Source organism: Aulostomus chinensis, chromosome 16, assembly GCF_037954235.1.
Source record: "Aulostomus chinensis isolate RoL2024-O1b breed Wild chromosome 16, RoL_Achi_v1.0, whole genome shotgun sequence".
NCBI classification, from domain to species: Eukaryota; Metazoa; Chordata; class Actinopteri; order Syngnathiformes; family Aulostomidae; genus Aulostomus; species Aulostomus chinensis.
In genome coordinates, this window is record NC_141335.1 from 20,382,403 (window position 1) to 20,409,629 (window position 27,227).

At 41.9% G+C, this 27,227-nt stretch overlaps 1 protein-coding gene across 1 annotated transcript in view; it reads left to right on the forward strand.

Annotated features, from left to right (window-relative positions):
- The window catches only part of inpp5a (inositol polyphosphate-5-phosphatase A), a 148,776-nt gene that overhangs the window by 93,561 nt on the left and 27,988 nt on the right, over positions 1-27,227 (forward strand). Inside the window, 2 exon segments of the mRNA XM_086180960.1 lie at positions 11,876-11,960; positions 27,018-27,113. Of these exon segments, the coding sequence (XP_086037086.1) occupies positions 11,876-11,960; positions 27,018-27,113 (181 nt within the window).

Below are 27,227 nucleotides of genomic sequence, written 5' to 3' on the forward strand. Positions count from 1 at the left end.
CACCCTATAGAGCATTTCAAACTAGGTCTGAACACTCCATGAACTCTCTTCTGTGTTCTTTTCAAGTTGATTCTTTACTTTCCTCAATGGAGGAAATTTATGTCCACAAATAAAAAAGAATAAAACAAGCTATGAACAAACAAGAATCTCAAAACTAAAACACCGCTGACTGTCTCCGTAACAACAGGGGCAGGGGGGAACCGTGTGTGTTTCTGTATGTGTGTGTGTTGTGGAAGATGTTTGCAATTTTATCTTGTGTGTGCTGGTGAGGATGAGGATGCTGAACCAGCAGTGGGAGCTTTACAGGTGGATGAGATCAGTGGGAGGTGGGGGTTTGATTGGCGGGCAGTCTGGCAGAGTCTTTGTTTAGCAGCGTTTATGGATGCATGGATGATAGTGGGATGTTTTTGTGTGCAGCCATAAGGAATGTTACTATTTGTCTAACCCAAAAATGTATTTTATTCATCTTAAAACCTTTTACCTTGAAACAACTTGTGACTCATGCAAAGAATAAGAGTGATATTTTGCCCCCCCCCCCCCCCAAAAGTGCATTTTGCCTTTCAGGTACTCACAAATAAGTGTTTTAAGCTAATAAAGAAGTTTTTTTTTCCTACATGAGGTTTCAAAGCAGCCAAAAATCAGAAGTTTTTTTTAGTTTGTTTTAAGTTTAAGTCAAAGCATTTTTAGATTACAGCTGGATGAAGACGTGGATGTGCTTGAGTGTTCTAACCGATATTTGGGGGGGGGGGCAGTTTTGTTGTTGTTAGCCGTCAGTCTCCTTTGCTTCAAGCTAAATATATGTAGCTGGTGCTTTCTGCATTCTTGAGTCACAATGTAGTGATGCAAGAGAGGAAAAAAAAAACATCTATCTGAGCTGAAGCCAACTATTTGTGAGTACTTGAAAAGCAAAATGCACTTTTTGGGCGAAGTATCGCTTTAAGGTTATCTATAGGCTGGATTTACATTAAATTTGTAGCTTGTATTATTGGTCTCCAAAAGATCCATTCTAACTCAATTACCATGATCTCTAGGAGAGGAAGGCACTCTGTGAGCTCATTCTCCAGGTCTATTTGTCAATTCTGCACACTAGATATTGAAGACAAATGTTCCGATAGGCCCTCTTAATAAAAAAATGCTCAAGATATTCATTGGATAAAGCCTGAAATGTTCGGTATCTCCCTGACCTTTATGAGCAACATACATCATAATGTAAAAGGCGGAGCCTTGTGCCACATTTTTTTGCTCCAAAGAGGATACATTATCTAAATAAATTGAACATTTTTGACCCGGCAAGGCTTTAGGAATCATTAAAGAAGGGTTAAATGCTCCGCCACGCTGCTCTAAGTAAAGACAGCCTCTATACAAACAGGCTAAATATCCATTCATAATCATGCTAATGTGATTTATGGGATATCCATTTGCAGCCTAGTACAACGACAGAGTGCATGAAGCAAGCGTTGCTCTCTACCTGGCCAAGCTAAGACTGAATAAAAGCAAAGTACCAGCCTTGCAGAGGGTCACCTCCTATTCAAATGGCATCAGAATGCACGACGTGTCCCTCCGCTGCCTCCACTTTGAATAACTACATGCACATATGGGTGGAATACATTATCAGCAGGCTTTCTGATGTGCTTGAATTATGAGACACTTTTTATTTACCTGTACTTCATTCTTGATTTGATGAAAGAATGGTCCCCCTTTAATGGAGAGTGAAGTGAGAATGTTTTAAGAATATGGCAGCTTTTGCATTTTTTATTATGCTGTAACTTACCTGGATTTACTGGCATAATGAAGTTTCACAAGGACCTTTCTTGATGTTTACTCTGCAGTGTTTTCATCAAATTTCCTCTACTTTCGTCATTCTTTAGCACTTGATTTATTTTTAAGGGTCAGCTTGTAAATACACTTAAATAAGAGTCTATTTACAGGATGGAGTGTCTGAGACGTCTGAGGGATTGAATGAAGAACTGTGTGGGTTGAGTGGCGGTTTCCTTGCTCCTTCTGTCTAAATCCTCTTGTGTTAAGGATGGTAACCTTGTCGTTTTTTCTTGGCCGTATCATTTAAAGGTTCTGTTTACGCGGATGAGGGCTAAGTAGTTTGAGGCAAGGTGGCGGCGGTGGTGGTGATGGTGGGGGGGTGGTCTTATATGTTCCTGGTAGAGATCCGGAGGTGGGATGGTGGGGGTATCGCGCCTCACTCGCTCACTTTGAGGGAACCCGTCGGGTGCAGATCCGGAACGCCAGAGTGAGAAAAAGCTGGCAGTGCAGAGGGAAAGGAGGAGGAGCACAAAGGGTCCTTGGGCTCTGTAAAGGGCAGTGAATAATGGGTCGGTCCTTTCACAGAGGCTGCTAACCTTTTGGCAGCCACCAGCAAACTCCATTCTACTCTGCCGATCTGGGAGGACAATGTGCCCGGGCCGGGCTTTGAATGAAGCACTACCACCAACAGTGTTCCCATTCAGCGGCTGGTTGGGAACCATCTTTTTGGCCATTGTCCTAACTGTGACTCCTACCCCCAGAAAGCAGAGCAGGAAAAGGGACGGGGAATATCTAAAGCCAAACACCCCCCCACCCACCCTTCTCTCTCCTCTCTCCTCTCTCCTCTCTCCTCTCTCCCTCTCTGAGTTCTAATCTCTCATTGCATGATGGGGAGAGGAGGGGAGGGCAGCTCCTGAACACCCCACCAGCTGAGATCCATGAGGCAGTCTGCACATGATCACACAGCTCTGCTGGGGACGGAGCTCTGCTACCGGGCATCAAACTTCAGCCTCCACCTTATCTGGGGCCCAGGCCTAATAATACAGCTTACAGCCCATTGAGAGCAGATCTGATAAGCCTTTTCCTCTGTGGCCCTTTTAACTGCTAAACGGTGTTTATCTCCGAAGTGCTTCAAGGCCTCAAGGGAACAATGCTGAGAAGGAACAGCATTTAGCCAGCTAGACCTCACTATTGAGTCACATCAAAAAAACACAGCTCTTTAGCCTGCACTGATGTGTGGCCTGCTTCCATGAGAGCAAAGCACAGCTCTGCTTGAAATTCATCTCCTGCTTGTTTTCTGGCCTTTGCAAATGCACATACGTGTCTACATCAGGCATTATTGACCTCTCAGCGACGGCTTGATGTGGATACATCATTATTTAATTTGAGGCTATTCATCTATTTTTAATTAATGAAAACAACTGAGATTGCATGCATAATTCTGCAGCTGATGTAGTGGAAGTGATACACTGGAGATAGAAACCCATGGCTTCTAAACGAGCCTGTGAAACGATAGCATTGCAGATAAAATCAACATTTTTTTTCTTCTCTCTTACTTAGAAAAAAAAAATCCCTTTTGTATGTTGGAGTTTGTTTCTTTTTTCCAAGCTCCTATTCAGGTTGGCTGGTCTGGTTCAGGGGAGAACAGTTTTACATTACAACTGTGAAATCCCAGCATAAAGGCTCCCTTTGTGGGCCACCATTATTTTCACACAAATATAGTCCATTGTCACAGTGCTGAAGTTAATTTGATCAACATTGGGGACATTTAACTGTTTTGTTCACTGAAAAGACTTGTTTCATGCTCATTTTCGTGGCATTGAAAAGCAATGATTGGCAGAAAAATAATGTTGCCGTTAACAATTCAAAGCAATTAGTTTCCCATGGGGAGGCAGTGGGCCGCACTGGCCACCACACAGCGATGCTTTGTCATTTTATGGACGGTCATCAGTCAACTGTCAGAGTGTCTCAAAGAGCCCTACAATCTAAATGTTTCCCTTTGGGCTTTTCCCAGAACAACAGGCTGAAAGAGCAGAGAAAGGCCGGCTCATTTCCAGCCAATAGACATGTTGAGCTGCGAGAGGGAGGACTGGATAATCACAGGGAGATCCTCCATAATGCCAGAATGAATTTATTAAAGAGCAGTGTGTGTCTGTGTGTGTGTATTTTGTTAAAATACAATACTTGAATTTTTATGCATGTTTTATGCAGTAACATGTAATTAACCTTCTTACTTGAGTCTGAACCAAAAGGTTGTTTTGTTTTTCCTCAGCACATACAGTAGCTATTTATGATGAAGATCTATAACTGCACTGGTGTCTGTCTGTGTGTGTGTGTGTGTGTGTGTGTGTGTGTGTGTGTGTGTGTGTGTGTGTGCGCGTGCGTGTGTGTGTGTGCGTGTGTGTGGGACCCTGTGCTGCCTCCTCACCCTGACAGATCAGCCGGAGCAGAGGTTAATCTTCCTCAGTGTCTCTCTGCTTCTTGGAGGAAAAACACACACACACACACACACACACTGTTGCTTCCATCTCTTTAAGAGGCAGAGCTTTTACTTTCATATGAATATGACGGGGCTCCCAAAATTTTTTTAAATTTTTAACGTTATGGGACATTACAAAATATAAATAACTCATCTGCACACATTGACTATATATATATATATATATATATATATATATATATATATATATAATATGTGTATATATATATATATAATATGTGTATATATATATATATAATATGTGTGTGTATGTATATATGTGTATATATATATGTATATGTATATATGTGTGTGTGTATGTATATATGTGTATATATATGTATATATGTGTGTGTGTGTGTATGTATATATGTGTATATATGTATATATATACACATATATACATATGTATACATGTGTGTATATATATACATATATACATATATACATATACATGTATGTGTAAATATTTATAATTATATGTGTATATGTATGTTTTTATGTATATATGTATGTTCATTTTATATATATATATATATATATATATATATATATATATATATATATATATATATATATATATATATATATATATATATATATATATATATATATATATATATATATAACAGACACACAGTCATATTAGAAATGTTTTCAAGGAAGAACTGACATGTTTTTTGCCCAGCCCCAATCTTTTTTATAGGTTTAGTTTATCTTTTTATAAACATTTGTAACAAGATTCTTAAGGAGAGGTGAAATTTCTTTGACTATTAAATTTATTATAATGATAAAATCAATCATTATTACTATTATTCTATTATTATTGTGAATATTATGGCAATGATGATGATGATTATCATTATACTTCTTATTATGTTTTCGGCTCTTTCTTTTGAATTGGACAAATTTTGCATGGACCTTCATGACAAAAGCCAGGGATACTTCTTCATTTACCGGTGGAATTATTGCCAGATATGCACAGCATTTTCATTAATACCTCGGGAAATGCTGCATGTTCCTTTTATAGAATATATCCAGACACTTTATTCATGGATTTGTCTGTAATCATTTCACATTGTTTTTATGTCTTTGCTCTCTGAGAGTGGCAGCATGAGTTCCAGGTTTCTCTGACCCCTGGGGATTTTGAGGTCTTTTCTCAAAAACGTTCTCCACTTTTACTCAAAGGTGTCTTCCCCATCTAGTGTTGACTTATTTCTTAACCTCTGTGTGACCGCTGCATCATCAACCCCCCACACCCCTAGCACCCTCTCTCTCCTATGTGGTGTTTTTGGTGGGGTAGGCGTTGCAGAGGAGCCGGGGCTAACATAGGGACGTGGGGAAGGCTGTCCTGCAGTGTCAAAGGCCCTGTCAGGGGCCACCCCTGACCTATTCAGGGAGACGTCCCCCAGCACATTCTTCACAATGTTAACATTCGACCAAATTCTCAACATTTACTTACAATAGACGACTGCGCTCAACCCAGCTATTGTGTGCAAAGTTGAATCTGACTGGCCAACTTATGGTAAGTCATCTTGTCAATATAATCATGACATGGCCTCCGGTTGCACCCTTATAATCCTATCCAGACTGTCTATTACAGCTCAGTTTAGCTGTCAATCACAGTTTATTATCTGGCGAGGAGTCAGTGAGGGATTGTGGCTACAGCAAGAGAAAAAGAATTCAAATCTGCTGAGGTATATATGTGTTTATATGTGTATGTGTGTGTCTGTGTGTGTATACGGTAGTGTTCTAAGAGGCTTGGGTACATGCTTGTTTTTTTTGCTTGCCCCTATGACGACATGTTTGTGTGTGAGAGAGAAGAAGAATCCTAACTAGAGAATAGTGGTGGTTTAAGGAGCCTGGGAGCAGAGTTGGGGGCCATGTTATAAATTAGTGTCTGACCCCTGTCTTTGTGTGGCCCCTAGGAGTGCCCGACGAAGGCCCCAGCCCAAACCTCAGTGAGAACGGCCCCTGTGAAGAGGCTCTTTCAGGGGTGTCACTGTGCGATGAATTGGCTAGGAGAAAGCATGTTTATAGACTGTGTAAAGGAGTGTGTCTTTGTGGGAGAATGTCACTGACACTGTTACAGTTTGCCTGAATGAACTGTGATGACGAGGCTAATGGAGCCCCCGCTGAGGGTGAGGGTCAGCAAGGGGGGCCCCCCTGAAGCATGGACCCCCCACCCTCAGGGCCCTTTCACGCCCAGTAGCTGTAGCTAATGTTGCAATTCTTTGCCCCCCCTCACCGCACAAAGGCCAAGAAAAAAGTCAACTTTCACACCAGCGGGTCAGCATGAGTGCTTTAGGAAATGATCGTGTAAACAGAGTGTTACCTTCTGACCTGTGGCTGATACCTTAGAGCGGCGGACAAAACAGCCCAGCTGTGGGTATTAGACATGGCTGTTAGCAGGATAAAGCTCCAGGACATGGAAGAGAAAGACGTCCAGGCTGTGGAGGAACCCACATGTTGTTTCTCTCTCTTGCTTTCCACCCTCTCCTGATCTTTTTATATCTTTTACTCATGTGATCTGTTTATGTGCTGATCACTACAAATGCTTTGTATTCTTGACTCCCAGAGCCATGGATGGGATTAACTCACATGGAATACAGGCATTCCCACGCATGCAACAACTGTCGATACGCCTGCGTACAGCCTTTTTACTGCCCCCTATTTGGTCTGTCGCATAAAATGTCTGCTAACCCTGTTTGAATAGAGCCGAGTCCCTTAGTAACGGGATGTTTGGTCATTAATGACATCAGCTCCAGTTTGAGTGTGTTAATTAGCTTACACACACTCTTTATAGTGAAAATTTGTGAATTCCAACACAATTTATTTGACTGTTTTCTAAAGGAATGTAACTGTTGTCAGGTTGTAGCTGGAGTTCACCCTTTAGCTTGAAGGCCTGCAGCACTATTCAAATTACTCTGGATTTGAGACAATCTGTGTGGGTGTCACAGAGAAGAAGTCCTGTTGCTGTGTCATTTTGAAAATGTGAGTCAAGTTTTCCTACATTTTGGGGAGATATTGGCTCCAGTGTTTGATGTGAAGGGGCAGAGTTCTCAGGGAGATGAGATGGGGTTTCTCCACTGATTGATACATGGAAATGAGACATTTGAGACATTCATTGATAAAATATGAATGTCTGATTTTGGTACAGTGTGTGTGCATGTATGTGTGCGTGTTTTTAGGGTTTCCAAGGGCCTTAAGAGGTCTAAATCCTATAAACTGCTTACTTGTACTTTTATAATCCTTCAACATATAAAACTCATCATGCACTTGTCAGTTTCTTAATAGTAGCACATAACACCAACACCCTCTGTCAATAATGCTTACAGCTACTGCCAAATTATCTAATCAAATCAAATCAGAGGGCATAGAGAGGTGCAGGGATGGGCATATTTTTGCAGGCTAACCCTGAAGTTAGCTTTGTCATGGGCTCCCTCAACCAAAAGCCAGCTGGATTTTTACCTTTGATTTGTTATTGTTGCTAAAATTTCTTTAGCAAGCAAAAGTTTATTAGAATTACTTGTTTTGTTCATAATCTTCACAAATCAACATCACCCATAGGATTTTTGAAAAGTAAATGCAATTGTTAGACATACAGAGCTAACAAACTGCATCGAGGACACAGGACTTCTACATCATCAAGACAAGCTTTCCACTTTAAAATTCAGTGCTGGAGCTCTGTATTTACTGATGCCCTCCGTAGAAGAAAAACCATGAAATTACCTGAAGCTATTCTGAACCACAGACTTCATCTGAGGTATTTAAACAATGACCCATTCAGTTCATTGATGAGTGTAAATTAATCACCAACATCTTTTACCCTACTAACATCTACGGCTGCAAAGGATTGCAAAGTTTCTAAGATTTTCCATGGAAGGTTAAGGTCAAGGTTTTCTACCTTTTTTTTTTTTGTTGTTTCTTTGCAAAAGAGATGTAAACGTTCCATGGGAATTGGTGGAATAAAATGTTGTTAGATTTAGCTTTTTCATGATGTATGGGAATACTCCATATAGAATTAATTTGAATAAATGAGAATTGATGGAAAAACAAGAACTAACTGGACATTTTGTAGCAATTATTACTGACTGCATTAACCGTGCACTCGCTAATTCTTTCAGAATATGGATTATAGAGAATATGTTTTAATCAAAGTTGATATAAAATAAAATCCATGATCAAGTTAAAAACAAATTTATTTCTCCTTTAAGAGCACACAATGTTTATATTTGTGTCTGTATATGACAAGGTAATATCAGTTCGTATAAATTACCCCCAAATTTCCAGATGATTCCAATTATTTCAGTTCAAACTCTATGAAAGACAGTGAGAGGTGTATAGCAAAATAAAGTGACGCACAAACTACATTAAACCATATAAGACACGTGCAGAGCTGTCACAAGCTTGGACATACACCTTTGAACACCAGTGGCTCCACTATTTCCCATATATTGCAGTTGATATCCATAAAAAGTATTCATGGAAAACCCAAGTCACAACCATGCAAATGTTGCATGGTTGTTTTAAAGAAGGTTGCTCATCAGGTTTCTCATTTCTCTTCAATGTAAAAGGATGTCAACGTTACAGTCTCTGCTTAATATAATAGCTGTGTCCTGTGTCCCGTCCCCCTCGCCTCTCTGCCCTTCACTCTCTTGCGCTCATAGAGGGGAGGTGACCGTGCTTTACGACAGCCCGCCAGAACCAAGACCCACCACCAAGAGGAGCCTTCTGTCTTTAGAGCCCTATAAATATATTGTTATCTGGGCCTGGGAAGTCCACGGTGAGATTTATCCACATGATTAGTAGAGATAGCGAGCCAAGCATCCTGAATCATTAATTACACAAGAGGCTTCCCTACGTCCACCTTAATTTCCTATCCGGGCTCTATAGAAGAGCCACTTTCAAGTAGGTGATGAGGCATCGGAGTTAATTATATGTCGCTTAGGTGAATATTTTTAAAGACACTGGGATGCTGTCACTGTGGCAAGGTTCTGGAGATTTGGAAGTAGTCCATGAAAGAGAGGATATATACTCTATGAATCTTGCAACTTGTTACTCTGGTTTAAAAAGCAGTCAGTGCATTAAAAATATTAGTAATACTAGAGGGGCAACTAGGGAGGGCAGACCCCGCCAAGGTCCATGTAATATTTCCTGAGAAATTAATGAAAATGTCCAGAGACAAGAGTCACTATGTGTTTGTAATACAAGTAATACATGATGAATCAATGTGTTGTAACAATAACACGAGTTCAAATAGAAGTTGGATTAACAGAAATATCACTCAAGTGACACCACCAACATCGGAGAAGCAGTCTGATCTAGCTGATCTTTATCAGCAGGGTGGCTTCTAAGCCACCTGAAAATCCGGACCCTGGTCATAGTGAAGTGTTTTGTGCCAAATAAGACATATCTTCTTGCAAACTCGCAAAATAAACACATTTAGATGAGTAAACATGGTGGTTGTTAGGATGAGTTAAACAGAGCTGCTGTTTCTTTGTCCACTCTATCCTCTGAACATTCTGTCAATTCAACTCTTATTGATTCGGATCTGCTCCAAAATGTGATTGGTTCTCCTTCTTTGGCGCATATCCCATCCCTCCATTTTAGTCAATTGTTCAACAAGATGGTGTATTCTGAAATATTCATTCCTGTGGCAGCCATGGTGCATCGTCAATTTCCTTAATTTTGTTAATTTAAAGTTTTTAATATTTCCTACATACCCCCATACATGTTGTGCACTGGGCAGGCAAGGGTGTTAATCGTGGTGTTAGGATGAGGATACGACTTCCTGTGTGTAGTTCGAGACACCTTGATGTGGGCCTCTGGGGTGACTGTGCATTTTTGGTTAGCTGTGTTACTGTGGAGAGGCGTCTTGACATCCATCAAAAGACTTGAAACAGTCGTAACTGGACTTTTCATACTCAGATCTTTTTCAAAACTCATAGTTGATGAAAGTCTCGGCCTGAATACATCTCCAAACTGACTTAACATCATAGTTATAGCGCCACCCAGCAGTGACATGAAGTCAGCCAGTTGTCACAAGCATCATTGGATTTGCATCAAAATTAGTCCTCACGTTATGTTCAGCAACATCAAGTATAGGATGTGTGTGTTTTCTAGAACCACCTAGTGGATGCACCAAAGTGATGCATTTGTCTGCTCCTTCATACAAAATCCAAATATCAAGTTTTACATCCCTGTTGTTGTATGAACCAGCCACACACACCTATAGGTGCAGAGGTGCGAGGGGCTGCTCATCACTGCTTGCAGCTTTAATTTGGGCCTGTATATGGAAATGCCAGGTGACAAAAGTTTGCCTCGGCTCTGCTTTCTAATATTTGATCCGAAAGGTTTTCATATCAGCACCAACTGACCAACATACACGTGCTCACAGACAGTGATGAATCTGAGAAAGGCTGATATCAGCTGCTAAAATCAACCATCTGATAAATGTCATAGACTGTAATTCTGAGGGAAGCAGCAGAATATGTTGCAGAATGGATGAGTGCAACACTCGTGATATACAAGTCTGTTAGTGGTCTGAACCTACAAGATTCTACAGAGGCAGTTGATCTTATCTGTCCGAGGCAGCTGCCATCATGCCATTACTGAGAGCAGCACCAACAACACAGCCATTATATGCAGGGTGCATCTCTCCATGGTTAGGGTCAGTTCACCCTCTTTTTTTGATCATTCATCAAAGTGAATTTTCTTCAAAACTGACTTACAGTGCCATCAAAGCAGATTATCAAAGGAAATGATCAAGATTTAGTAATTAAATTGTGGTGTCAGCTGAGAATTAATCATTTAAAATGAAAGCATGTGTATTTCATCCTCCGGCACTCTACCAGCTGGAAGAAGCCTGGCAGAACAGTCTGATGACATTATGGGAAAGATGGTCTCCCAGCTCTTTCAATTATCCCTTTATTTTGACATAAATATCAGCCAGTCAAAATTTGTGTATTAAGACTGCTCATCTCTGTACCATTACATGACTAGCATGTGCTGAACTGCATTGTGGGTAATGTAGGCACTTGGTTTTGACAAGGAAGATAGAATATATGCAATAAAAATAATATAAATCTGTCTTGTTTTTCTTCAAACATCTTATAGTTTTTTTTTTTATTTTCCAGACTTCATAGTCACAGAACTGCAATTCCAAACAGGTGCAAATACTGTATAATATCAAATTAGTGAATTTTAGAGGATCGATTATCACTGGGAAGTAATGAATAGTTATTGATGGTTAATGTCTGCCTAAACCTCTTTATTTTGGATGACATGGCTATTTCCTCTATCTGCTGAAAGTTCAAATCAGAACAGAAAAGCTTAACATCAACAACAAAAATAGGTTTCCTCCATCTATGAAATCTTTTCATCAGTGTTCCAGCCACCAGGTGGTGCTGTGACCCTCATGAACTAAATACCTTGAGGTCAAAGAAATCATCAGTGGAACTTTAACAGCTGTGAAACCACTAATGATGAATTTTTCCAGTTGATGGTTTTCAAAATAGTTTTTATTCCAATTTGGGACAATTTGGACTCAATGTCTGGTGCATTCAGGCTGGCTGCAACAGGTCGCGATAGTGGTTCAGCACATTCTGACTGACAGGCGTTTGTCATGTTTTGCAGGATCACTGACCAGCGGTTTGAGAGGGTGCCATATTTCATCTTTGGGGATTTCAACTTCAGATTGGATTCGAAACAGGTTATTGAGGTGAGTGTGTGTTTACGTTGTACTGAATGAGTTAGTGTTCAACATGCTTATTTTGTAGATCACTTAATGTCTGCAAAGTTGTGCAATAACACACTTTATACATGCAAGGTTATGTACTGTCATGATGTACTGTAGTGTGTGTGTGTCTGAGAAAGAGAGAGAGAGAGCAATATAGTAAAAGTGGTTTTAGTAGCCCACTGTCTCTTTAGAGTTATGACTCATTAAACGCGTCGCTGTGGCTGTCCCAGCTGTGTTTGCCAACTGAGCCTGCAAGTGCATTGTTATGTTATGGTGCCATTCATTGCTCTTTCTCTCTCCCTTCCTCTCCTGCTCCCTCCCTCTGTCACCCCCCCCCCCCCTTCTCTTGGTGCAAATGAGGCCAATGAGAGCCAAGGTAGTGCAGTCATTCAGTATTCTCTATGAGGAGATGGGGGTTTAGTGGCATAACAAGTCATAAAGGCCCACCACAGACAGTGGTGTCCTATGATAACAGAGTGGGAGAGCTACTTGTTGGTCGATCCTCTCCCTCCTCTTCAGCACAATGGCCCTCGAATCAGTGGGCCTGTTCAAGGTGTGGGCATTGTTCATTTCAACCAGAGCTCCATTCATGGGAGAAAGGAAGAGGAGGGAAAGCTTTCTGAATGGAGGGGTTTTGCTTAAATGACTTAGGAAGGACTTCACTCTGTGTGGCACACAAGAAGAACCCTTTTGTAATTCAGCCATCCGGCCACTAGGGGGGCAGTAACCCACCAGAATGGCCAGGCAAGTGGAATAAACGTCACATGTTTTTACTTTGCAATACATCAGGGGGCATTGATTGATCACCTCAAAGTTTGTGCAGGACATTTGATTTAGGTTTGGTAATTGTGTTACATTAACTCACAGATCATGTGAACATTTGTTGCTTTAGAGATAATAAATCCAAGTACAAGATCCACAACAGCAGATGTGCAAACACTGGGACCATTGAGAAGTTGACGATTGCAATTAAATGTCACCTGGTGCACATTTAGGTTGCCACAGTGATACTTATTCACTGATAGACAGCTTTCTATCTTATCAGCATTGTTGTGATGTGTGATGAAGACTCTCTCTCCTACACACTTGCATATTGAAAATATTACTGGGGTTCATAGGATAAAATGTGAATTCAGTGAAAAATCGGCAGTATGGATACATTAAACTAAAAAGAACGCATCCAATCAAACAAAGTCAGAGGATTTAATTGTCCTGTGTGCCTAATCTAGATAACTCTCTCCTCATGTTTTCTGTCTTGTCCTCGCTGCTCTGTGGTAGGTAAGCGCTCACCCACTCCATGTCTCTACCACTCTGAAATGCTGTTTGAGTGCAGTAGGGGTCACGACCCCTTTTCCAGGGATGTGTTAGGCTTGCATCCATGTGTCCATCTCTGCCCCCCCTCCCCTCGACACAGCTCTTTTCTTATGCACCTTGGCCCCCATTCACATCCAGAGTGAATGCACACACACACACACACACACACACACACACACACACACACACACACACGCGCGCACACACACACACACGCACAAACCAATTTGTTAGGCCAAATGAATCTGATTGATTCACCCTGTTGTAAGGGGTATGGTAGTAAGGCAGGGGGCTTTTTACACTCAGGAAGTTGAGGGCTAAAGGACACACACACACACACACACACACACAACCACACACCACACAGATATTTTCCGTCGAAGTTAACGGTTCCTCAAACCTACCGACAATTTAGAGTGGGTGACCAAAAAGGCTGATGATGTCATCTACCTGTCGTTAAAGGGGCAGTGCTGTCTGTGATTTTACAGGCGTGTGTTGTGACAGGGTGAGCTGTGATGTCACCGATAAACAAATGGGTTGCAACCTTGGTGCGGGTTGTAACTCACTGCTGGGAGGCCGTTTTAAGCCCTTTAATGACAATTAATGTCAACAGGACAATTAGTGCACATCCAGCGAAGTGTTTAACTGTAGATGGGCTGGTGGTGGATCGATGGTCCATACTTATCTGAAGATTGATTCAGGCACAGAGAGGCTGGCTCTCATTCTCACTGTCTATGAGTCTCATTTCTCTCCTGTCTCACTATTCTTTCTTAACATCCACTTGATAGGAAATAGCTGTGCAGGTGGATGAGATAATTGCAAAATTATGCTCCTTGATTTCCGATTTGTTGAACACCCAAGACAACCCTGGAGCACTCATGTGTATCTTCAGGCCCCGCTTTGAGAATCACTGGGTCAGAAAATACTCCAGTACATTTCTCTACAGCTGCACGCTACACCACTTCTCTTCTTCCCCATCTCTGGTTCATTGTGGTTGACTGGACTGTGGACAACTATTAGCCACTCCCCTGGTACCCATCCTCCCTTGTGGGTGGGTGAATGGGACAGGGGGGGATTTTAGGATGTATCCATGTGTGTACAGAAAAGGAGGTGGGCTTGGAAAGGGGTGGGTTTGTTATTGTCACAGGGCAAATTCCAGGTGGCAAATTCCAGGCATGCTTGTGCGGCAGGATCAGTAACCAAAGGCCTACGGCAGCCCCCCCGTCCCGTCCAGCCTGGGCAACCCCATTAATTGTGTCCGACAGAGGGAATTGGTTTCAATTGACCTCCATTCAGCGGCCCTTTGACTGGCAGACAAAGGACACAGCCACGTGGAGACTAATGTTAGGGCTGAGCAGCCTGGAGGTGGTCCAGTCCCCACCAACCCTCCTCTCCCATGAGTCTGATCACGCTTTGGCTTGATCGCGCTTTGCATCGATGCTGATGAAATGAGCAGGAAGGGTTTTGGACATGAGTATGGCGATCAGATACTTTGCCGTGTACTTGTTGATGTGCCACCTGGGATTTCTTTTCAATTTGGCATAGAATGCAGCTTACGTCGCCCCAGACTGGAGACGGTTGATAATCAAATCAAATCCTAACACTAAGTAACTCAGACCTAATATTGCAGTTTTTGAGGTCACAAATACCTGTTAGGCATTTGGCATCCTAGAGGTCACCTGTGTGCTGAGTGCAAACCTGTAAAGTCGGACCTGGAAGGGATTATACTGAATTACACTCCTGGGAAGGCTGCTTAAATGCAGTGGAGCTGGTAGCTGGTTTTGCTCTCCAGCATTATTTCCTTGAACCCGTCATGTTTACATTCCAGTGAGGCATGCATGAATAAGCAAGTTTGACATACAATCGGCTACATAACAATGCCAACATATGTTTGATTCACATTTGTATGTCAATAAAGTTAACAAAGAAGACATAATATTCCCAAAAAGTTGAATTTTACAATACTGGCTCTGGTTAATTGCATAGAATTTACACCCCTAGTTCTTGATCAGTGGAGTTTTTACATTATTGTGTAGGCTAGGACATCTCTGGATCACTACAATATTCATCTTAAATGGTATTTTTACACATAATAAGCTATTAAGAAAACATGCACCTTCCTGCAATTGGAATATTACATCAGCCATGCTGCAATTTTGATTAAAATGTATGTGCTGGTGCAGCACTACTTTCTGAAATTTGCAGTTGCAGCATCTGGAATCAGCATTTACCATCGTCTTTTTTTCTTTTCATCAACATCACTTCCAGTTACAGTTTTTTGTTTGTTTTTAAACCAGTTCACATCCTCAGACAAAATTGTTATGAGTGGAGGTAATCAAAAGTTCAGGTGGAGCGGGATGGTGAATGTTTCAGAGCAGGTGACACTAGTTAAATATTCAGCCGAGTCTGACATGAGATGACCCTTATGGGGCATCACTATGTATTATGTTTGAACTGTAGCAGCAGTGAGGTTAAGACAGCAGTCCCATAATAACCTCGCATGTTTACACTTCCTTATCAAAGCTTAACAGTGTCATGAAGGCAGGTCATTTAACCCTTGTTGACCCATTCAGACAAACAAACAGACGTTTTATATGGATCCTTGTCAGTGCGGTATACCATGTACTGTAGTGTGTGTGTGTGTGTGTGGTTGTCCCTCGAGGTGGCCAGTGGTCGTGAATCAGCTGTGTCGATGACAGGCTCAGGGCTTCGTGCCTGGTCTCCTAGTATATTTAAAATCCCTCCTAATTAAACTTAATAGAATGTAAATTTAATATCTGCAGAGATTGTGTGCCGCTGGCCAGCCTGCTCTAATTTAAGGATTGATAGAGGCCAGCGGGAAGGTTAATTGCTGACTTGATCTACTGTCCCTGTGACATGGCTTGGTGCTGTTTTAATTGGGCCTGATCTGCTGCTACATGGATAGATTTCATTAGGCTAGCTGGCCTCCAACAGACTGCAGAGTTTTGAATTAGCACCCCCTGTCTGCGTCTGCTTGAATTGCAGAGGGCTGGACCAGGCATCAATCTTCTGTCCTTTGTCCTGTGTCCTTTCTCTCGCTTGAGCAGCATGAAATTAAAGGTGGGGCCCTTGACTATCCTCTCTCCTAATGAATGCTGTAAAATGCTCAGTAATGACAGACCAGCATGATAGATCATTCATTTTTCACACTGTGAAGTTACTCAAGGCACACGCTCGTGACAGTGGAGATCTACAAGCCACTTTTTGGGAGAATTCATATGTCCAAGATAAATCTTGATGAATTCCATGTTTCATGGAAGGGATTATTGCTGTATTTGTACATGCAGCCTTCCTGTTGTTGTGCAAATACATTCTTTTACTCATACATGCTAAATGCTATTGCTTTGATCCAATGTGTAAAACCCTTTTATTTATAATTGGTACGGTAAGCGTCAGAGTAGAAGTCATGGGCAGAATTGCAGATTGCAGACCTACAGTTTCAGTGTTGCCCCTTTAGTTGCAACCAACATGAGTTAATTACATAGTTGATGGCCGTTGTCCTGTCTGCTGAACCTAGTCTGGGTAAATAATTTGCACCAGTAAAGGGTAAACAATTTTCCCTTTTTAGCCCGACTTTGACTAGCATGTGTGTATCTTGCCAGCTATAAATCAAAAGGCGGCCAGTGTAATTAAGTGTACACTACATTAGTCAGGCTAATTAATTTTGGGGGCCATCCATCCATTAACCAGCGGGCCAGCACTGATTGGGCCTCTGTTCTATGGAACCCCTGACGCTAGGGACTTGGCTTCCCTCAGCTTTTCTGATACCCTCATGCATTTACACAGTCACACACCAGCTCTCATATATTCAGACTGAAAGGGGATCCTTATTAAATTATTTATGTTGGTTATTATATTACAGTACTGCAAGTAGTATTAAGTTTATCTTTTTATTTAGTTCAAAATCCAGTACAAGCAATTAAGAAAGCCATATTTACTGAGGAAGTACTAGGAATGTTGTATTCAATGATTGTGCGACCAGGCCTAGAAAAAATTATATTTGCAAATCCTTTACAGGGTTTGTTATATACTTAATCAGTTTAAGACAACCAACCTGACACTATCTCAATTGTCCTCCTGCACTTAACTCCACCCATTTACTGCACTATGTAAGTTTAAACAGGGTTATTAGCACCTGCTGTTTGACCCATGCCTGTTTATGGCCTTCGAGGTGCAGCTTGCAGTGATGATGTTTCTTTACAATACGATAAAGGCATATTATCTGCCTAGAATAGTCCAATCTATCACAATGAGGGCCCATTATATCACAGATAACCCATCTGGATATAGAGGGAAGACTATTCCCTCTAGACAACAGCGCCTGTTCTCTCTCTATTCTCTGTTTGCTTTTGATGCTAATGAATACGGCGCTGAAGACAGGGGGGAAAAAAGAGTTCAGCTATGAGGGCGTAACTTGAGCAATGCAGCTTTGATGGAAGCGATGTCCATATCATTAAAACGCTGGCAAATGAAGAACAAGCAGTGGCTTCTGTTAGTCCTGCTCATTAACAACAGGCCGTTTGAGCCCGGCTCCAGCCATCCTATTGCCATTGTGTGCTTGGAGGAGGGGGCCGTTGTGACTGGCAGCTGGGAACACCATGCCAACAGCGCGATGGCGTGATCAGCCAAGCCAAGGATGAGAGCAGAGCCTGGCACTAACAGGGCCTGAGAGGGAGGGTAGCCTTGTAGGCCCCTGGGGTTGGCCCCGGTCAGGGTTGTAACCTAACTTATCCCTCTATTGTTGACAAGTGCTGTCTTCTCCAGCTGGAGCCAATGAAGAGATCTGTCTTTTAACTTGCTGTGCTGCTGGCATACCGTCACCCCGAAATATTTTAGTATTCATTTTAAAGAAAGTCAAAGGAGAGGATGGAAAATTAAATATTAGCAGTAACAAAGCTTTGAAGCACAACTTTGACCCCCAGACATATTCTTTTAATACTTGATTTCAATATTTCTCTTTTCAAAGGAATACCAAGTTAAAATTTGAGGGCGGATTAGTTGTAGTGCCACATGGTGGCAACAGGAAATGTCATGTTTTTGTTACATTTTTATGTTCTACTGAATCAACAAGATCCATCTTAGATTTGACGAGAAACACTGGAAGAACATTATTATGGATGTGTTTTTGTTGTACAGCAAGCTCATGGCAAGGCAGCCACAATTTTGCCATAGAACAGAAAACATGTTTCACGACACTCCCAACTGATTAAGACTGCAAACAGAATTTGTCGTAGTACCGCCTACAGTAGTGGTTACAGGAAGTAAACCTGATGGAACAAACATCATTTAATTGATGTCAAAATGACACTGTGTCTCTTTGCGATTTAAAACATGATATACTGTAAGTGTGTGTTATGGAGCGCCACCTAGTGCATGCAGAAAATATTTTTTGCAACATGACGCATGCAACTGATCCTGCATGCAGACTAATAAAGGAGCTGACCTTCATGCAGACATTCAAATATGATCAAGTCTTAACACCCTCCTGCTGTACGGGACAGCCACATACTCTGTCGTGCCCTCTAGTTTTATTCTGCCAAATTACGTCATGCTTCAAACCCATAGTGTAAAAGGAATTAAGGAATTGTATGAGGTATCAGATTCATAAATAGCTGTTTTCTATAAAATCTTTAGTTCTATATTTGTCAGTCTTTATCCACTTATTTATGAATTTTGCATCAATCAGCTTAGCCTGTTAGTAATCCTCATATAAATATACTTTAATAGATTTTGACAAGGATTTTTGTTATTTTAATAATTTTCATGTGTTGACAGGTGTTTCATGCGTTCACAGGTGTTTCATGTGTTCATAGGTGTTTCATATGTTCTCAGGTGTTTCTGACAATTTATAGTTGAGAAAATTTGTCTCAAAAGCACAGAAAGTTCATTGTAAATTAATGTTAAAGAAAATGTGTGTGAACACACATGCAAGGAGATTTGAAGCAGACAGTAGGCTTATTATGTGTCAAAATACCGCAGAAAGTTATACATTTTCCTTGTGATACTGGGCATTGTCTTCATTGATAATGATTCTGTCCTGTGGTTCTCACAACCTCTAAATTTGAAATTTAATCCCATAATCAGTAAAGGAGGAGTTTGTCTACCTGAGCCCACCCAAGTAGAGTCTATATATGGGAAACCCTGCCTTTACTTTTCATGGGTAATCAACTTTTGCTCTTGCAGTCTTATTGATAATATATCTTTTCTTCTGTTTGTCAAAATGGACATTTGAAATCAAAGGGAGGAATAATGAAAATGTATTTAGCTTAGATGAAATGTGGGAGAAGCTGTGGTGGATAGTATACAGCTTGTATGTCAGTCAATTATTGACTAATGCAATCCCAAGCTTTGGAAAGCTCAGCGCAGTAATCGTCTTTTTCTTTATGCAGGATGGAGAGGATGCCAAGATAGCATGTGTTGACTCGGGGGGGTTGTGCTCAAACACCCCGTCTCTTTTGCTATTTTCTGCATTATAATCATTAGTGTTTGCTCTATGCATATGCAAAGGAGCCGTCTCTTTAAGAATGGCTGCACATGGCTGCCCACTCAACAAGTCAGTCACAGGTCCTATTGAAATCAGGCTGCACCTTTTAGCTGGTGGTATTTGTTGGTGTGAGTTCAAGCCTCTGAAAAAACTAAAGAAACATACTAACAGATGATGAATGATATTTAAACAAATGTTCAGGAAGCCATTGCCACAGTTGTTTGGATTACTGTAACAACTTTGCCCAGAGGTTTCCAAGTAGGCATTTTTATGGTCAGCAGCAGCAGAATGACTCTTTGTAGCTCAGCTGTAAAGCCCCCGTGTTGGCACTTTGGGCATTTAAACAGCTCTGCCCACTGACTTTAAAAGTCAGTGGGCTCTATTCACATCCACTCACAAATATCCCATCATATTTAAGAGGGCCCATTATAGGCCACATTGAGAATTCATGAGCCTTTCTCTCCGTCCTCCTTGTGTGATTTATCTGCGACGGCCATATTGCCGGGTCCTTTCAGAGAGAGTGCCTCCTGTTTTTGTCTTAGAGGAGGCCCAAAACAATGCATTTCAGGCCCATTTCTCCGACAGGGCCTCCTCTTTTTGGGGGGCCGAGTGAGTCGGGGCTGGCCTAACATCTGTTTGTGTCCAGAGCCAGGCGGGACCGGAGCACAGTGTGCCTCAGTGGCCCCCTTCTCCTCTCCCTGGGGGTCTTTGTTCCCGATTTCATGCTATCAGAGCGGCAGCATGTTTTCCTGCGCAGAGCTGTCAGGAGCATAAAAGGCCCTGAGTGGGGTCACATCAAGAGGGATGGGCATGAAAAATTGGTAAAATGTATCACAAAGCCCACCCACTATATGGTTGCCTAGCGCCCTGTGGTGGAGTGTCAAGACCCCTCCTACCCGTATCTTCCTCTTTCCCCTTTCCTCGGCTGAATTACACCTCTCTCTCACCCTGGTGGACAAGCACATCATTTAGATGAAATGGTGCAAACAAATTAAAGGGTGGTGCTCCAAATGAATCAATGTTCCTTGTGTGTGAGAAGGGTTTTTTATGACTCACTGGGGTCTTCACCTCCTAGTGCACATGAGAAAGATAGCTGGTCACCTGCTTGCCTAAAAAAAGCCATCAACTGCTTTTGTAAGCCAAAAGGTTTCCAGAGAGAAGACAAAACAATACAGTCTAGACGTAAACATCAGTATTAGGCGGTGCTGGATGATGGATTAAATTTAAAATGTCCACCGAAAAAGAATTTGCATATTTGCTGTTCATCTTGATAGTGCTAACCAAGCGCAAGCACATCTCGCATGAGATAGAATCAGATGTTCATTAATTGTTCCATCCTGATCTTTATCGAATACCAGAGTAATGAACTCTGCGGACTCTGTATTCCTATTGGACAGTCACTAATCACCAATCACTGATTGGCTCTTCGATATCCTGTAATTGACTCAGCAACAACAGATTACCTCACTATCTGTTTCCTTTAATTGATTCTCAGCAAGAGCTACGGCGGAATCGGTAAATTAAATGAGAGTGCAATGTTTTTAGGTGCTTAGTAAGTGTTTATACTCCATCAATAGCGCTTCTGCTGGCTATATTTAAACATGCCTCAAAGATCGTGTCACAGTCAGACATGAATTTGTTTTCTCATTAACACGACAAATGTTCTCTTTAAGTCTGAGTGTTAAAAAGAAAACACGAATGCTGCTCCTTCAGATCACAAAGCTCTCTTTTCAGAAACATTACAAATGCAGCTAACAACATTCAAATGAATGCCACATTAAGGTGGCCATTCAGTAATCTGAGCCTGTATGGCCTTATTGAGAGCTTCGGGTACGTTAAACAGTCTTGCAGACATCTGCCGCGGTTGGTTTCAAAGTGCTGACTAAAAGTGGCAGGGGAGGTATCTCCGATTAAATCTCTCATTAGGTTTTCTTTGTACAGGTGGCAGTAATGTGTCAAGAGCCCGGTCTGAGACAATGTCGCCCTCTTACTGGGACTAATACGCTTCAGGAGAACCCACCCTCCTTTTACTGCCACTACTTTACACAGAGACACAGTCACAATGAAGCATCTGGTGGCCTTTTCCTGTGTAGAAGGCTTTTTTGCATGGCTATTGTGTCACTTAGTGTGCATGTGTGAGAGAGATCAGAAAGCTTACTGCATTTCTGGTTCTTTGATTGTCTCATAGGACATGACTCAATGTGTGTGTTTCTAAAAATGTAAGTCTTTCCTTAAAATGGTCAGATATAATTTTAGAATACTTGCTCCCAGCTTTCGGTTTGCATTTGGGTGGGTGGGCAAGTGTGTGTGTGTGTGTGTGTGTGTGTGTGTGTGTGTGTGTGTGTGTGTGTGTGTGTGTGTGTGTGTGTGTGTGTGTGTGTGTTACTCCTTAGTAGTGGGAGGTCGCCGGGGTCAAAGTGATGAATTTTTATAGGCCTGTTCCCTGTGTTTCAGCTCTGTCTCTTTCTCTGCGCGCTGCACTGCCTCTCAAAGACAACCATACAGGGCAATTTGTCCTGCGGGGCCCTGCAGAATGGGCCAGCAGAGAAGTTAAATACCAGGGGGGAACACACACACACACGCACACACTCACACACAAAACATACACATACATTCAGTTTCTCTCTCACACGCACACACTCACAAACCCCTTCGTCCTGTTGTCCTGAATGATTTGTGGCCTGTCCATTATCCATTCCTAGGGGACAAATGCTTTTGGCTGGTTTCTGAAGGTAAAACCAGAATGGCAGGCCTCAATGCGTGCCATTGTTTTTAGAGAAGTTTCCCAGATGTTATAATGCACAAGATAAATAGGACACATTATCACTATCTTGCACGCCCTCTTACCTCTTCAAGCTCCTTTTTGGCAAGGGCGTGGCAGGTTAGGAGACCCCCTACAACGTACACACTGCCATCAAAACGCCATGTCTGCTCTCTCACAACCCAGTGGGTTCACAGGAAGGGTTTCGACTTTGTGTGTGTGGTACGTGGTGTTAGGCCTGATGCGGGGCGGGTTTACTAGGGTCAACTGTTGACCAGTGGTTCACACATAGGCTAACTTTGCGGGTGATAACGTGTCCACTCTCACCTCTCCTTCATCCTATTTTGTTTGCCAATGATGAATCCTTGTTTGGGAGCATTAAATTAGCCAGCCTCAGGGAGAGAGGAGTGGATAACTCTGGCTTGTGTCCAGTCACATCGGGTGGGAAGGGTCACAGCTGATTTACTAGCTTTTCTGTGTAATAGCTCGAAGCAAAGCAAGAGGTTGTATTTGTCTTCACCTGTTTTGGATGCCCTCTTCCACCCCTCTTGTGCAGATCACAGTCATGCATTGGGGATGGACATGATGAACGTTGATGAATGAAACAGAGGTGGTTTGACTACTAAGCAATTCATGCTGAACCTGCCAGCTTGCTGGCACACTGTACCTCAGCTGGCTGCCTCACTTTGCATGGCAGCGAGAAAATAATGGTGCATTCTGACAATGCCGCTGCCCCTGCTGGCACAAAGCAAAGCCCCTTGCCCTGCCTTTGGTAATGAAGAATGAATAGTTAGCTCATTGTCCACTCATACTCTATTTCTCTCTCTCTGCACAAACACAGGGCTTTGTCCACTTTATTTAGGTTTAATCACAGAGGTCTAAATAGATTATTATCAGTAATAACAGTGTGTGATGAATCACTTTATGGACTTCTAATACGTGAAGAAGAAATAAAAATAGAACAAAACTCGGAGGAGCTCAAATTAATTCACCAGTAATCTGTTATGTGGCAAACATCTGCTACTTGTGTTAAAAACATAAAAATAAACTGACATATGTTAAGCAGACTAATATATATCAACCAACTGGCATCCAGAGTATTTGTATGTATGTTATTAGCTACAAACTCAAACAGGATTTCAAATATATTAAATAGTGAAACACAGGGCTGTTGTTGCAGGTGTCTAAGTATCCCAGATGTACATTACTGAAAGATTCACAACGAATCCAGTTTAATCTCACAACCAGCATTGTATTGGGCAAAACAAGTTTAAGACCCTGATCTGCATGTCTGAGAAACATTAATGACATTTTTACTGGCCTAATAGTTCTATTATAGTCAAGAATACCATGGTGGTGTGGGTGGGTTCCTTAGTGTTTAAGTTTGACACAGTGGATCGCCTCCATCTGTTGAAAGGACTGGAGACAGAAGGCAAGTGTGTGTGTGTGTGTGTGTGTGTGTGTGCGTGCGTGCGTGCGTGCGTGCGTGCGTGCGTGCGTGTGTGTGCGTGTGTGTGCGTGTGGGGGGGTCTGTCTGTCTGTCTTTGGTCTTTGAAGTGGGACAGATTGCTTTAACCTCTCTTCTAAGGAGAGCAGCTGGAATAGAGAGCTCCTTTAAACAGCTGCTTCCTCCTTCGACAGTCATGAGATTATCCTCCATTGATGCACAAAGCCAGCACCTTCCTCAGCGACCTCTCATCCCAGCCCCCCGGCCCCTGCCCCTCTACAAACACTCAATGTTGACCTGTGACCCATAATGCAGAGATGTAATGCCAAATTACTTTGCATGATCTTTCAAAGAACCCAGAAGAGTGAAGATATCCTCAGTCTCCTGAACTACAGCTGCTTCTTCAAACTTGTGGTCAAATCAGCGATGGTAATGTCATTTAAGGTGGTCAGTTAAGCATGTTTACATGTAATGTGCTTTGGAGGCCTTGAGAGTTTCTGCACCTGGCAGCAGGGGGGAGACATCACTGCATTGAGCTGGCCTTAAGTTACAGCACGGGGTTCTCATTTTCTGCATCCCGGTGTTCGCCGGGCCGATTTTATGAAAGAGGCAACGGGATGAACAAGGGCTGAGGATTGAAGCTGTGCAGGATGAGGGGGATGTTTCTGACAGAGTGACAGTAACAGAGCTATGATCAATCAGCCGCCACTCTGACATACTGATTGGTCAGGCAGGGAACTCATGAACGGATCAATCTGTCACATATCAGTCCTCACTTCAGTGCAAGAGTCCAATACATGCATAATCCACGGTTCTGTTTTGTTGAATTCATTAAAGTAAAAACACTTAACACAACAGTATTGATTACAAGTGTAATTTCTCGGAAAAAGCCACTTTTCCAAAAATTAAGGCAGCATAAGCTAATTGTCCTTTTTTTTAACTAAGTGCCTACAAAGCCTATGGTCCAATTATCTGTCCAGTGACTCGGATTTTCTCCCTGTAGAAACCGAAACATATGTACCCCCATCTATTCATATCTCAGCTCATTTACATGTTCTTGGAAGGGATAACTCCTGCCAAACCTTATGCATGTTCAGTGGTGACTGCTCTTTGAACCAGGCCTTGCTTACTGGATTATCCAAATGATTTGAACATGAATGGAAGGGCTATTTCTGTGCGTTTAATATTGATGCTTTTCTTGCCAGTAAGCAGCGTGAGCTTCTGGCTTCAGCGGTACGTGTGAAGTGGCCGGGGATTTCTGCTTGACTGACTTTTGGATTTGCGAAGTTGGCGACAGAAGGGGGCTTGTGCAGAAGAATTATAGGACCATGATGCTTGTAGAATCTTAAACTACAAGTCCAGTACATCCTTTTCAGTATGTTAAAAACGGCCATAGTAAAATGCTGTTTTTCTTCTCATATCCCAAATGTATTGATTATGTTGTACAGAAAATAAGCTGATCCACACATTATGCCTGTGGTGCTAGTCAGAGATGATATTCTGCAATTGTCTTTGCTAGTTGAGGGTACAATGACTTTTTGACAGGGAAAGTATCTCTTGCCCTTCTCACTAGCTCCTTCTTTGGCCTATTCATTGCACAAAGCTGCTTAAGCACACTTAAGCGCATTAGCATTTGGCTGCCAGGTGACCATATTGACCCTGCATTTGGATAGCCTAAATGAGTGAAAGATGGAGCGATTTGTTAGGGCTTTAGAAAGTTGCATTTGAGGAAAGGCTTGGGGGGGGGGGGGACTCAGAGTGATGGAGTTGAAGCAGTGGGGGAAGTTGTTCCACTTTCTCTCAGCGCATAGTGTTTGCTCTAATCTGGTGCGCCGTTTGTGCCATTTTTTCATGGCCAAAACGGGGCTGATTTGTGACATTTCAGTGGAAAGGGTCTTTTTCTGCTCGCTGTATTGGCTTGACCTGATTATCTAATCTGTGCTTTGAATTTCAATCAGGTCATCCAGTGTCTGCTGTGTGGTATGGGAACCACTGGCTGAGGGATTACCTCATTCAGCTGTCTTCAAACACAGATGGTCGAATGTTTAACTAATTGTTAAAAGAGTCCACAAAAGGGAATTTAACCATACACACAGTCCATGGGGTCAGTACATAGACACAGATAAAGAGAAGGGACAGTGAGGTGGTAGTTTGTGGGAAGGTTCTTTAAAAAATCATTCAAATGTACTTAAAGGTAGCGCACTGTGTGGGATATAAGGACACCAGTAAAAGTTTAGCGGCCGAGAATAAATGTTGCTGTGTTTATCTACATGTGTGAGGACAGATCCATCACTGTCATATTTTCATATAGGTGAACGCCTCTTACATTGCAGCCCTCGCCAGACATACTCATGAAGGAAATATCTACATGTCACACTATTGCAAATATTAGTGATGTTGGATTTGGTGAAAAGGCCATGGTCACAAGAGTGATATGTAGTGTTAATAATATTGCAATAGAATACACAATTGCGTCATGAGTCGACTTGCTTGATTATCAAGAAAAATGCGTACAAATCGCTGATCATTTTGAAATCCCATATCTCAACTAAAAATGCACATTTTAACAAGTATAAAAACAACTTTCACTGTTTGTAAAATGACAACTTTTACTGTATGAAATAAATAGCAACAACAAAAAGTATCATCAAAATGAATAAAGGCATCTCTGCAACAGTTGTATTCAATTCAGTCTAGTTGCTATATAATAAAATTACTAATAATACACATTTTGTATTCTCTGTGCAGCCACGACTACTGCAAATGCATGAACTCTGGTAAAGATAATGAATCAATCATGCGGCTCATCTAGACTTTCCGTTTTTCACCATTATAAACCCGAAGGAGTAACAACTACAAGGTTGCAACAGACCATATGGCCTCATGTTATGTATTATATCAATTCTAATATTTTTAAATGAACACACGCGTCATATATTTTTGATATGGTTTGACATTGGCCTTCCTTTCCTACTGAGTTGAGATAATTTATGCGTCGTCTCTCACCTGCAGAGTCTCTGCTCCACTGCCACCATGCAGACGGTTCGAACTGCCGACACCAATGAAGTGGACAAGCTAATATTCAGAGAAAGCGATAATGACCGAAAGGTAAGATACAACTACATCGATGCCGCTTGGATAGATCTTAAGTATTATCATCTCCCAAAATTGTATGATTTCCGCATGAACCGATTTTTGCACTTATTCACTTGTGCAGATGAT